Source organism: Perognathus longimembris, chromosome 22, assembly GCF_023159225.1.
Source record: "Perognathus longimembris pacificus isolate PPM17 chromosome 22, ASM2315922v1, whole genome shotgun sequence".
NCBI classification, from domain to species: Eukaryota; Metazoa; Chordata; class Mammalia; order Rodentia; family Heteromyidae; genus Perognathus; species Perognathus longimembris.
Genome location: NC_063182.1, coordinates 7,008,064 through 7,020,639, shown reverse-complemented (window position 1 = coordinate 7,020,639; position 12,576 = coordinate 7,008,064). Strand labels below are relative to the sequence as shown.

The 12,576-nt window shown below is 42.1% G+C and overlaps 2 protein-coding genes and 2 pseudogenes across 2 annotated transcripts in view; 3 read left to right on the top strand and 1 right to left on the bottom strand.

The window, feature by feature from the left end:
• Nucleotides 1–12,576, top strand: part of LOC125339773 (protocadherin gamma-C4) — a 365,900-nt gene that overhangs the window by 88,044 nt on the left and 265,280 nt on the right. The window lies entirely within an intron of this gene.
• Nucleotides 1,241–3,858, top strand: LOC125340147 (protocadherin gamma-A4-like). Its single transcript, XM_048331600.1, has one exon. The coding sequence runs from the start codon at nt 1,387–1,389 to the stop codon at nt 3,856–3,858; it is 2,472 nt and encodes an 823-aa protein (XP_048187557.1). The 5' UTR covers nt 1,241–1,386.
• On the bottom strand, nt 9,706–10,378 carry LOC125339788 (annotated as a pseudogene).
• On the top strand, nt 10,772–11,684 carry LOC125339791 (annotated as a pseudogene).

Sequence of the window (12,576 nt, the reverse complement as noted above, 5' to 3'; positions counted from 1 at the left end):
AGACATACCATATTCATAGACTGAGATGCTGAATGGAAACTCCTTTGTACAGGTACTTACAGATATAAATATTTTTCAAAATAGAAACCAAACCAGAAAAATAAATTAACAAAACATATTCAGATCAAGGAAGCTTGCTATGATAATACATGCATGAGTAATGAAATATTTCCTTGTACTTGTTTCTAATATTGAAAAGGAGCTGGTAGAATGATTCAAGTGGCAGGGCACATGAGCTCAACACTCCTAGTTTAAACTCCAGTTCTCCAAAAGAAAGAAAGATGATCTCCAGAGCACTTGCCTAGGTAGCACAAAACACTGAGTGCAAACCAAAATAACACCAAAAAGTAAACAACATTAAAGTGAAATTTAGAAATGATGGCAAAAACAATGCATTGGTCATGGTACAATAAGACCACTGGATTCTTTACAGTGTGTCAGTATGATTCTGACTTCTAATTGATATCATTTTAATGTCAAAGTTCTTTATCCATACTTGGAAGCTTTGCATTTGAACCATTAATTTGTTCATTAAATACTGAAAACAGTATTTGCTGAGTTCTGACTCTATGGAGGTTTCTGTTCTAGCAGTTAAGGAGACACTGTGAACAAGAGAGACACAGGCGTTCTTTGGAGCCTAGAATTTATGATGTAGAAGCTAGGGAGAAAACTCTCTATTCCAGCTAAAATCATTTGTCAACCTCATTTGCACAGGGTGAGACTATCTCCTGAGTGTCAGGTAATACCTTGCAAAGGTATTGAAAGGTTGTCCAGACTCAAGGATCACCTCAGGTGAGGAGGATGACAAAAGCTGAACTTCCAACTACCAGGGCGCTGTCTGTTACTCCTCTATTTCCTATGCCCTTAAATCCAGCCCTGGTCTCAGCAAGAAATATACTTTACTGAAACTGGGCTTTGGATGAATACTTACAAAAACCTTTTGAAAACTTTGAGAACATTCTTTCCTCAAAGCACCATGGGAAATCTCGGAGAAAACAACTTAGCTTATAACAAAAGAAGGTGTGGACACTTTATTTGAAAATTAAACAACAGGAATTTCTTATTTATTCTCCTCGGAAGAAATGAGATTGGGAATGGAAACAGTATAAAGTTTTGCACTCTTCATTTTCAAGAAGGGGATGCAATAATAGTTTAGGGCTCTGAGTGTCGCTGTTCACCACGCGAGGAAAACAACCAGACCTTCAGTCAGAAGGAGATTTCCGCAGCGCACAGCCCTGGTTCCGGGCGCTTGCAAAGCTTCATCTGGGACCCGCGATTGCTCAGCGTTCCACCGCGAACGCATCGGCCCTGGGAAGACCAGGACCCAGGGCTCCTCGGCCTCCAGCGGGAGCCGCCAAGGTCAGGCTGTCGCGCAGCGGGGCTGTCATGGCGGCTGCTTCTCCATCAGACTGCAGGCGACTGGTGTGGATGTGCTTTGTGCTGGGAGCCCTGTGGGAAGTGCGGGCCCAGCAGATCCGCTACACGGTGCGGGAGGAGCTGGAAGAAGGCTCTGCCGTGGGCGACCTGGCCCGGGACCTGGGGCTGGAGCCGCGGGAGCTGGCGGAGCGCGGCGTGCGCATCGTGTCCAGAGGGAAGGCGCAGCTCTTCGCGCTGAGCCCGCGGGGCGGCGGCCTGGTCACCGCGGGCAGGATCGACCGCGAGCAGCTCTGCCACACATCTGCCCAGTGTGTGGCACACTTGGAGATCCTCCTAGAGGACAAGGTGAGCATTGTGGGAATCGAGGTGGAAATAACCGATGTGAATGACAATGCGCCCAGGTTTGAAACTGAGCAGTGGGAAATAAAAGTTGTTGAAAATGAAATTCCTGGGATGAGATTTCCGCTCCCTGAAGCTTTCGATCTGGACATAGGGCTGAATTCTCTGCAGGGTTACCAGCTCAGCTCCAATGCTCACTTCTCCCTGGACGTGCAGAGAGGACCTGATGGGGTCCAGTATCCGGAGCTGGTGCTAGAACGCGCCCTAGACCGTGAGGAAGAGCCAGTTCACCACCTGGTTCTCACTGCCTACGATGGAGGCGACCCCGTTCGCTCGGGCACTGCCAGGATTCACATCACACTCCTGGACATCAATGATAACGCTCCCGCATTCACCCAGCCAGAGTACCATGTCAGTGTGCGGGAGAATTTGCCAGTGGGCACCCAGCTGCTCACCATCAAAGCCACCGATCCAGATGAGGGGACCAATGGAGAAGTGACATATTCCTTTCGCAAAGTCCGAGAAAATATATCTCAGCTGTTCCAGTTGGATTCTGTCAGTGGAGTCATCACAGTATTAGGAGATCTGGATTATGAGGAGAATGGATTTTATGAAATCGATATAGAAGCCCGTGATGGTCCTGGCCTTCGAGCCCGAAGTAAGGTGCTGGTGACAGTCGTGGATGTAAACGACAATGCTCCAGAAGTCACAGTTACCTCGCTCATCAGCTCTATCCAAGAGCCTTCTTCTCCAGGAGAAGTCATTGCTCTTTTCAACGTTCATGACAGCGACTCTGGAGAGAATGGCCTTGTCACATGTTCCATTCCAGATCATCTTCCATTTAGACTAGAAAAGACCTATGGAAATTATTACCGGTTGTTGACACACAGAACTCTGGACAGAGAGGAAGTCTCAGAATATGACATCCTGCTAACTGCCACTGACCAGGGAACACCTCCCCTGTCTACAGAGATGCATATTGCATTGCAGGTGACAGACATCAATGACAACCCACCCACCTTCACTCACGCCTCCTACTCTGCCTACATTCCAGAAAATAACCCGAGAGGAGCGTCCATCTTAGGCATGACAGCCCAGGACCCTGACAGCGGGGAGAACGCTCAAGTAACCTACTCTCTCACAGAGGACACCATCCAGGGAGCGCCTCTGTCCTCCTACATCTCCATCAACTCCAACACGGGAGTCCTGTATGCTCTTCGTTCCTTTGATTACGAGCAGTTCCAAGACTTGCGGCTGCTTGTGTTCGCCAGCGACTCTGGACACCCACCCCTCAGCAGCAACGTGTCCCTGAGCCTGTTCGTGGTGGACCAGAATGATAACGCACCTGAGATCCTGTACCCCACCCTCCCCACCGATGGTTCCACGGGTGTGGAGCTGACACCTCGCTCTGCAGAGCCGGGATACCTGGTGACTAAGGTGGTGGCCGTGGACAAAGACTCAGGACAGAACGCCTGGCTGTCCTACCGCCTGCTCAAGGCCAGCGAGCCGGGGCTCTTCACGGTGGGGCTGCACACGGGTGAGGTGCGCACGGCGCGGGCCCTGCTGGACAGAGACGCGCTCAAGCAGAGCCTCGTGGTGGCGGTGCAGGACCACGGCCAGCCGCCCCTCTCGGCCACCGTCACCCTCACCATCGCCGTGGCTGACAGCATCCCGGAGGTCCTGGCAGATCTGAGCAGCGTCCACACTGCCCCTGACACAGAGGACTCCGACCTCACGCTGTACTTAGTGGTGGCAGTGGCCGTGGTCTCCTGTGTCTTTCTGGCTTTTGTCATCGTGCTGCTGGCCCTGAGGCTGAGACGCTGGCACACGAGCCGTCCGCCTCCGACAGCACACAGTGGGCTGGCAGGTCTACCTGCTTCACACTTGGTGGGTGTGGATGGGGTGCACGCTTTCCTGCAGACCTATTCCCATGAGGTGTCGCTCACCGCGGACTCGGGGAAGAGCCACCTGATCTTCCCGCAGCCCAACTATGCGGACACGCTCCTCAGCCAGGAGAGCTGTGCCAAAAGCGAGCCTCTCCTGCTACCCCAGGATTTCCCTGTGTCACAAGGAGACCCCAGCCACCTTCCGGTAAGCCAGTTCTACCATCTGTCTCACACAGGGGAGCACAGGATCCTGTGAATGCCTTTAGCTGTGTAAGATAGGACATGCAATGTAAAGCACCCCTTTATTAACATTCCATTGCATCATAGAGGTCCCAAAATATAATGATTAGTAACATTTACCAAACTAAAACTTAGTTGATAATGACTAGATTTTTCTGTTTTTTGTATTGTGATTGTGATTAAACTCAGGAATACTATGCATATTAGACAAACATTCTACTCTGTATCAAACCACTCTGGCTCTTCTCGTTTATTATTTGTCCTTTCTAGTCTTCGTTCACTTGTAGTTTTAATAGAATTTTCTTAATTATAGATCTTAAAGTGTCTCACTTATAGTGCAAGTGTTTATGTGTGTGTGTGTGTCTGCATGTGTGTGTACTTGGGCTTGAACTCAGGGCCTCAGGCTCTGGGTTATCTGTTTTGCTCAAGGATGATGCTCTAGCTCTTAAGCCAGGTGTTCAGTCCTGGCTTGGCTGCAAAATTGGAGATAAGTGTCTTGTCGATGAATCCCCTTGGCTGGCTTTGAACATTGACCCACAGATTGTCCCTTCTGACCAGATAGGATTCTTGGAATGTATCTCTGGTACTACTCATTTTTAGAATGCCTTTTTCAATATGCACTACTAAAAGGGAAGATTACACCATGAAATAGGAGCCAATTGTGTGAAGTCATATTTGTAGCATTATTTTCCATGAAGTTAATATGGAATATGTGTTGAGTATATATAAATTTCTTGTTTTTATACCACCATGTTGTGCTTGTAATTTACCTTTCTCTCCTTAAAAAAAGTATTTCCATTATAACTAGGCAGTGACAACTTGTGGTTAGTGGAAAACTGTTTAACTTTTAGGTAGAAAAAGTTAAAAACTTTCACAATGAACTGGTACACTTTAAACATTTTTATTGCTATAATAAAGGTGATGCACAGAAAAGTTACGTTTATTAGGCCTGGGGCTTGAACTCTGGGCCTGGGCCCTGTCCTGAGCTCTTTTGCTCAAGGCGAGTGCTCTACTGCTTTGGACCCCGGAGCCACCTCAATGTTTCTGGTTGTTGAGTGAAGATAACAGTGCCATGGAGGGCTCAGAATATGGCCTAGTGGTAAAGTGTTCACCTTGTATACATGAAGCCCTGGGTTTGATTCCTCAGCACCACATACACAGAAAAGCCAGAAGTAACCCTGTGGCTCAAGGGGTAGGGTGCTAGCCTTGGGACAAAGAAACCAGGGACAGCGCTCAGGCCCTGGTTTAATGCACCAGGACTGGCAACAAAAACAAAAGAAAGAAACAGAGTGTCATGGAGTTTCCTGCCCAGTCTGGCTTTGAGCTAAGGTCCTCAGATTTCAGTCTCCTGAGTAGCTAGGAATACAGATGAGAGTCACCACCTCCTGGTAAGGCTACCATTTCATAACGCAGGGAATGAGTACATTTCTTTGGGGGTATTGTCACCCCTTCCTTCAGTGTCTCTACATTTCTGTTTTTGAGACAAAGTCTTAACCTGTGCTGGCTTCAAATTCACCATCCTCCTGCCTGGGTCTCCCAAGTGCTGGACACAGTCCAAATTTCCTAGCGCAAATGCTTTGTTATTGCTGATCTGACCATAGTAACTTTGTAGGATTCCTTTCATTTGCTTCCATGATTATCAAAAGTGTTTCCCATTTCATTTCACTCATATGTAAGAAGAATTTAGGAGTAATTATATTAATCTCTCAACTGTCTGTTGTGGCATTACCCTAAACTTCTACCTTGATTTCTAAGGAGAACAAAAAAACTTGTTGAGTCCTGGGAATATGGCCTAGGGGTAAAGTGCTCGTCTCATACACATGAAGCCCTGGGTTGGATTCCTCAGCAACACATATAGAAAAAGCCAGAAGTGGCGCTATAGCTCAAGTCACCGTGTGCCACCCTTGAGCAAAAAGAAGCTAGGGACAATTCTCAGGCTCTGAGTTCAAGCCCCAGGACTGGCAACAAACACAATACAAAACAAAAAACATGTTGGAGCATCTTGTTGCTGTTCATCAGGTAAACTTCCTAAGAAGGTTGAATAACTTGGATTCTAGGCCTGCATGATTAATGGTTCTTAGTACATTGTCATCATCCCTATCTATTGGGATCCCTACAAATTGTTCACGCCTATGTGTGTCACTGTGTGGCCCTAGAATGATTGGTGAAGGATAAAATATTTTGTGCACAAGGGATATGAAATACATTTGTTCCTGGAAATACTTCTGTCTGTTAATCAAAACTCCAGGAATGCATATAACTATACAATTAGGGAGTTCTGGGAACTGAAAGTTGTGGCCATGGTAGGGGAATGTGGCTTCATCCAATTTAAGAGGGAAACTTGTAATTTCTACAGAGATTTGCATGTATTGGAGGTTGTAGTACAATAAATACTGTTTGGGATGGAATGCAATTAGCAGTGTTGGGTAGAGGAAATAACAAGTGTGCAATGGCAAACATTTTATACCTGAGGAGGTATTACTGAAGACACTAAAATCATGAAATCTTTTTAGCCCTAAAATGTGTCAATCACATTTAAGAATATATTACAGATTTAGCAAGGTACATATGTTAAAGCCTTAAAGACGGCAGTGCAGAATTTACTTCACACAGGAAAATATATTTTCACTTCACTGACCACTAGATGTCCTTTCTTGAGTATTTTGCTCATTTTTTAATTGTCCAATAGAGTAAGAAGACATACAAATGAAAGTCGATTACTGAATGTTTCTATTACAGTGTCATTGTGTTGCCCACCATTAATGTGGGTAATCAGCTGATCTCTCTAATTTCCAAATAGTTTTGTTTTTCTTTGAGGTACTAGGGATTGATTACAGGGCCTCCCACATGTAAGACAAGACCACTACCCTTTAAGCCATTCCCCTAGACCTTTCAAGTAATTTTCTTATTACTAAGAAGGTAAGTTTCAGCTAACGAATACAACACAAAGCAAATTACTCAAACTCAAAACATGACAAGTTAAAAATGTAAATTTTCCAGACTTTTAATAAACCCCCCTTCCAAAAGCTAGAAATCACTGAACAGAAGGTATTTTCAAGCAGCCTTTCTATCCGTATATATGCACACATATATACGACTTTTGGAAAATCAATCTCAACTTGGTATGAATTTCAACATATGGTACACAAACATGACAGTTCTCCAAAGCACAACATAAAATAATCATCTAAGGAATATAAATATTTAGTATATAAGAATGTAAAATAAAGACCTCTTACTAATGATCATTTATTGAACAACTTATCATCTTCTAAGAATAAAAGAGAACAGTATTCTTAGCCTCTAAATTCAGTACATGGTCAAACTAATTTTCTCAAACTACAGTTCTACCACCTGTGAAACCCTTTGTTACTGAGTTAAGATAGGGAAAACTACAGCTTGCAAATTTCTTAGAGCACATGAGACCATTTCACAGTCCTAGAAGGCACCCATATTTCCTATCAAAGTAATGCATTTAGGTATTTCATATTGTAAAAAGACAAATCTGTACAGAATAGAAAAAATGTACATTTTATCCACTAAACACATTTACAACTTTTATAATTAAATAGTAGACCCTACTTAATATTCACATCTAAAGAATTATCACCCAGTTTAATGAAATGAACAAACAACTGTATTCATTTATTTCACAAGGCTAATAAAAATTGTATAATTCACAGTAGATCAGTTAGTCTTGGAGCTAATATTGTAAGATAAAAGGTGTGGGCAATAGCAAGTCACTGCACTCCCTGCTTAGTAAATCCTTCAGAGGTGAAGAATTCAGAGAAGTAAAATCATTGGCGATAAAAAACCAAACCCCATAAATCTATGTTGTTCATTTTCAGAAACTTGAAACTAGGCAATCTGAATCTCAGGAGTCTAATCCAAAAGAACAATTCAAGTTTTTGGAGCTGGAAAACATTTCAGAGGACCACAATGTTTTTCAAAATATATCCTACAGTAGACAAAGTATCAATGGAGTAGAATCAGGGATATGAAAACTTGAATTAAAAGTTAGGGGTTTTGTATGACAAAAATTCAAATATATAGCATATTACCCAGGCACTATTATGTTTTCATTGGTTGCCTTAATGCTTTGTCACTGTGTACATAAAGGTTACAGAATGAAATTTATATTAATAAAATATGACTTACATGAGGAGGTAGGGTGTAAGCATTCACTTATGTATATGGGTTCTAAAAATTACCTTCCAATAAAAGGTTGCACTACAGAAATAATGTGAAAACCAAAGATAAAAACTTCTAAAGTAGTAATCTACCAAGAGTGACTTCCAAACTCACAAAATCACTAGTTCATTGCACGGTTGCTACAACAGAATGCAAATACTTAGCTTGCATAAATACTCTATAGAGAGTGTTTAGTTATTTGGTACCTTTACTGTCTCCTCATGAGTGCCTTTAGATCTTTTATCCTTGAAATGTTATCTTATTTGCAAACCCATTAAAATCTTGGTAGCCGGGGGCTGGGGATATAGCCTAGTGGCAAAAGTGCCTGCCTCGGATACACGAGGCCCTAGGTTCGATTCCCCAGCACCACATATACAGAAAACGGCCAGAAGCGGCGCTGTGGCTCAAGTGGCAGAGTGCTAGCCTTGAGCGGGAAGAAGCCAGGGACAGTGCTTAGGCCCTGAGTCCAAGGCCCAGGACTGGCCAAAAAAAAAAAATCTTGGTAGCCGCAATTTTTTTTTGCCATCAATAACAGCAACTTAAATTGTGTACCTAGTTAGGAAAACAGTGTTTTCAACTTACTGATAATAGATCAGAAAATGTATGTAAAGTGTGAAAATATTTCTGGAGACATCATACCCTAGTTATATTATGAAATGTTAATGTTAAAATTTTTACTTCATAAGTATGGTTGAGTGCTACAGAAAATTATTATGATATTCTTTTTAGAGACTTTCACAGAGAGTACAGTAGAGCAGTAGAAGCCAAACCAACACCAAGTTTTCAGAGATGTTATACATACACATGGTAGAGAAACTTCACTCTCCTTTCTTTTAATCTAATCAACCTGAAGAATTTGAAGACTTCATAAGCATCAAATGACTTACCATGATCTGCAAGTATGTAAAGTTAGTATTTGTGAAGAAAAGTTTCCTTCTGAAAAATCCAAGATGAGTAAGCCTTCAAAACCCAATCAAAACAGTCAGCTTTGGGAATGAATTTCTACAACAGCTAGAGACTCTCCAGCAGAAATTCATTTACAGAGCCAAGTCCCAATATTACAGTCTTTATCCAAATTATACATCGTGGGAAATTTGTGTTTGAGAACACACTGATGAAGTTAAATAAAGGTATGAAAGCAGTGTGACTCTTTTAAGTAAAAATGACTGAAGGAGCAATACTTAACCACAATATGCATAGTGCATACCCCTGAGTTTCCAGCAGAAAGACTAGCTTTTAAGTATGCACTTTGATGTAGTTTACACCTTTTTAGTCATTCAAAAGTTTCTTTCAGACGGCTAAGACTCAGCATTCAAAATTTACTTTAAACCTATCTAAAAAAGTGCCATATTACTGCCCTGAAAAACAGTAGTAAGTCAAAAGCCTCTGGAAAGATTGCTATTTTCAGTTAGCAAAGGTTTCAAGAGCAATTTGTTCTAATAGACATTACAACAGATAAATAATAGGAAAATATGGTCTAAAACTGTACCAAATTTTGGCTTACCAAAAATGGAAGACATAGGAAGTTTACTTTTTAAAGAACGGGGCATATTTTTGGTGTAGCAAAAATAGGAGGGTGGGGAAATTAGTTTTTCTGCATCAGTGCCACAATGTCCCACTTGTTTCCAATGGATTCATAGCCTACAACATCCAGAGAAACCATCCCCTAAAGTCATGGCCTATGGCGCTGGCCTGCCTCATCAGCCATGTTAAGACTAGAGTTAGCCATATCATCTTCAGTGGGTGCGTCCGACACCACCCAAAATTCATCTGCTTCAGTCATTTGTAGGCGACAAATGGGGCAATTCCTGTGTCGGTCACTCCATTGATCAATACACTCCTGACAAAAGCTGTGAGCATAAGGCAGGATGAGATCAGCTCAACAATCCATACAGATGGAACATTCCTCCTCATCAGTCAGCTGCTTCACCTTGCCATCCAAAGACTAGCGTGACAAGATGTTACAGAGGATGAGTTTTCACCAGGCTGTTCAGAGGTGGGGGTTTGAGCCAACACTCCTGCTGCTTGACTTGGTATGTCTGTATAAAGCTGAATAAACTGGCACAAATTCATGATCCGTGATGCTTCCACAATGCCACTGCTTTTGTTAATCTTAGTACAGACCACCCGCACAACCATTTTCCAAAAGGCAGAGGAATTGGACCCAGGTTGCACCTCAAAGAGAAGAACCGGCAACCACCTTGGCGGTTAAGTTCAGCTACTCTCTCAAGAAATTCTCCATAAGTTAAGGAGGCGCTTTCTTGAACCAATGTCACATGTTTTGCTACTTTTTCTGGCAACTTGTTAATAACCAACTGTGTCTGATCCAAAATTTGCTGTCCCATGATGAAAGGATCCAAAAAGAGTGTTGCTTCTCATAGTTTCCTTGGTTCAAGGCATCCCGCTCCTGGAGGCTGCTACGCTGCCATGGCGACAGGCTCCACTGGATGTCTTGTAGAAAATATTTCTCACTGAAGTAGTTCATATCCATATGAGGGAGTAACTACGTGTCGTTATTAACACTTTACATATATGTATATGTGAAATGAGCTAAAATGAATGAGGCCCAATCACTGAAAATGTGTGTACTTCATAAAGCTTGAAGGAGGACAACATGAAATATATTTCTCTACCACAATGTAAGCTCCAGTAAAACATTTGCTTAATTGTCTAGGAAAAAATATGCATGCTTTTCATAAAGGGCTTTGTTAAATGACAAGAAAAAATCACTAAGATTCCTTCGGCCATGGCTTCTAATTTTAAGAAGACAAACGTGACATCAAGTGCCCAGCGTAAAAGGATGAGTCCCAAACCAGAGCTTACTGAAGAACAAAAACAAGAAATCCGGGAAGCCTTCGGTCTCTTTGATGCTGACGGAACTGGTACCTTCGATGTAAAAGAACTAAAGGTGGCAATGAGGGCCCTTGGTTTTGAGCCCCAAAAAGAAGAAATCAAGAAAATGATAGGTGAAATTGATAAGGAAGGGACAGGAACAATGAACCTCAGTGACTTCTTGTCTGTGATGACTCAGAAAATGTCTGAGAAAGATACCTAAGAAGAAATTCTGAAAGCTTTCAAGTTATTTGATGATGATGAAACCGGGAAGATATCTTTCAAAAATCTGAAGTGGGTGGCCAAGGAGTTGGGTGAAAACCTGACTGACGAGGAGCTGCAGGAAATGATTGATGAAGCTGATCGGGATGAAGACGGAGAGGTCAATGAGAAAGAATTCCTGCGCATTATGAAAAAGACCAGCATCTATTAAGATTAGTGTCTTCTTTTTTACCCTAAGCACGTGTGCCTGCCACTGTGTGAAATCTGGCTTTTGACAACCTAATTCCTCCAGCCCCCAGACTTCACTGTACAACTTTAGCCATGACCTTAAATCTCTTTTAGCCTTTTGGAAGTATTCTTTGATATTAAGGTTCTTTGTAAAGTGACCTGCTGATTTTTAAAAGCAGAAAGATAGCACATTTAAGTGGAGAAAAGGGTCTTAAAGTTTGACCACTTGCCATTTCCCCTGCATTGCTTCACTCTTGTCATACCTTTCCACACAGACGCAACCACACAATACCTTAGACAAGCACATGTACCGAGTCGCCCCGAGCAGTGGTCATTCCTCAGTGGTTCTGTTTTTCATTGATACCTGAGTGCAGTTTTGTCTTTTATAAAATCTAGTGAACTCTTGCTTTGGTATTTTGGTGTGTTGATGCTATTTATCCTGTTGTAAAATAAAAACTTCCTTAGTTTAAAAAAAATCAACACATACCCTTTCAAGTTAAGACAAGCGAGAGGAGGGTGGGCTGGGAGGGATGGGTGAGAATGTTCAAAAGGCCTGGCATTCCTCAACACACTATATTCATAGATTACGTTGCTGAATGGCAACTCCTTTGTACAGCTACTTACTGATAAAAATCTTTTTAAAAAATAAGTAAAGACAATAACAGAAAGTAAATTGAGAAAAATATTCGATTCTACAAAGCTTGCAATGATAATACATGCATGAATGATGAAATATTTTTTACTTGTTCCTAAAACAAAAAAAAACCTGGTAGAATGATTCAAGTGGCAGGGCACATGAGCTCAAGACTCCTAGTTTAAACCTCATTACCTCTAAAAGAAAGAAAGATGATTTTGAGACCACTTGCCTAGCTAGCACAAAACTCTGAGTGCAAAATAACACGAAAAAGTAAACAACATTAAAGTGAAATTTAGAAAATGGCAAAAATAATATATTGGTCATGGTACAATAAGACCACTGGATTCTTTAGCAGCATGTCAGTATGATTGTGCCTTCTTAATGATATCATATCCAATGTCAAAGTTCTTTACCCATAGTGTGAAGCTTGGCATTTGTACAGTTAATTTCGTCATTAAATACTGAAAATAATATTTGCTGAGTTCTAACTCTATGGAGGTTGCTGTTCTAGCAGTTAAGGAGACGCTGTGAACAAGAGAGTCATAGTATGAAGGCATACTAACGCGTGCTAAAAGGCATAGAATGGAGCTTAGATTTTCCAATGTACAAGCTAGTAAGAAAATT

What these genes read in the sequence shown, in the direction of transcription:
- LOC125340147 (XM_048331600.1), top strand. Translation starts at nt 1,387, where the DNA reads ATGGCGGCTGCTTCTCCATCAGACTGCAGGCGACTGGTGTGGATGTGC.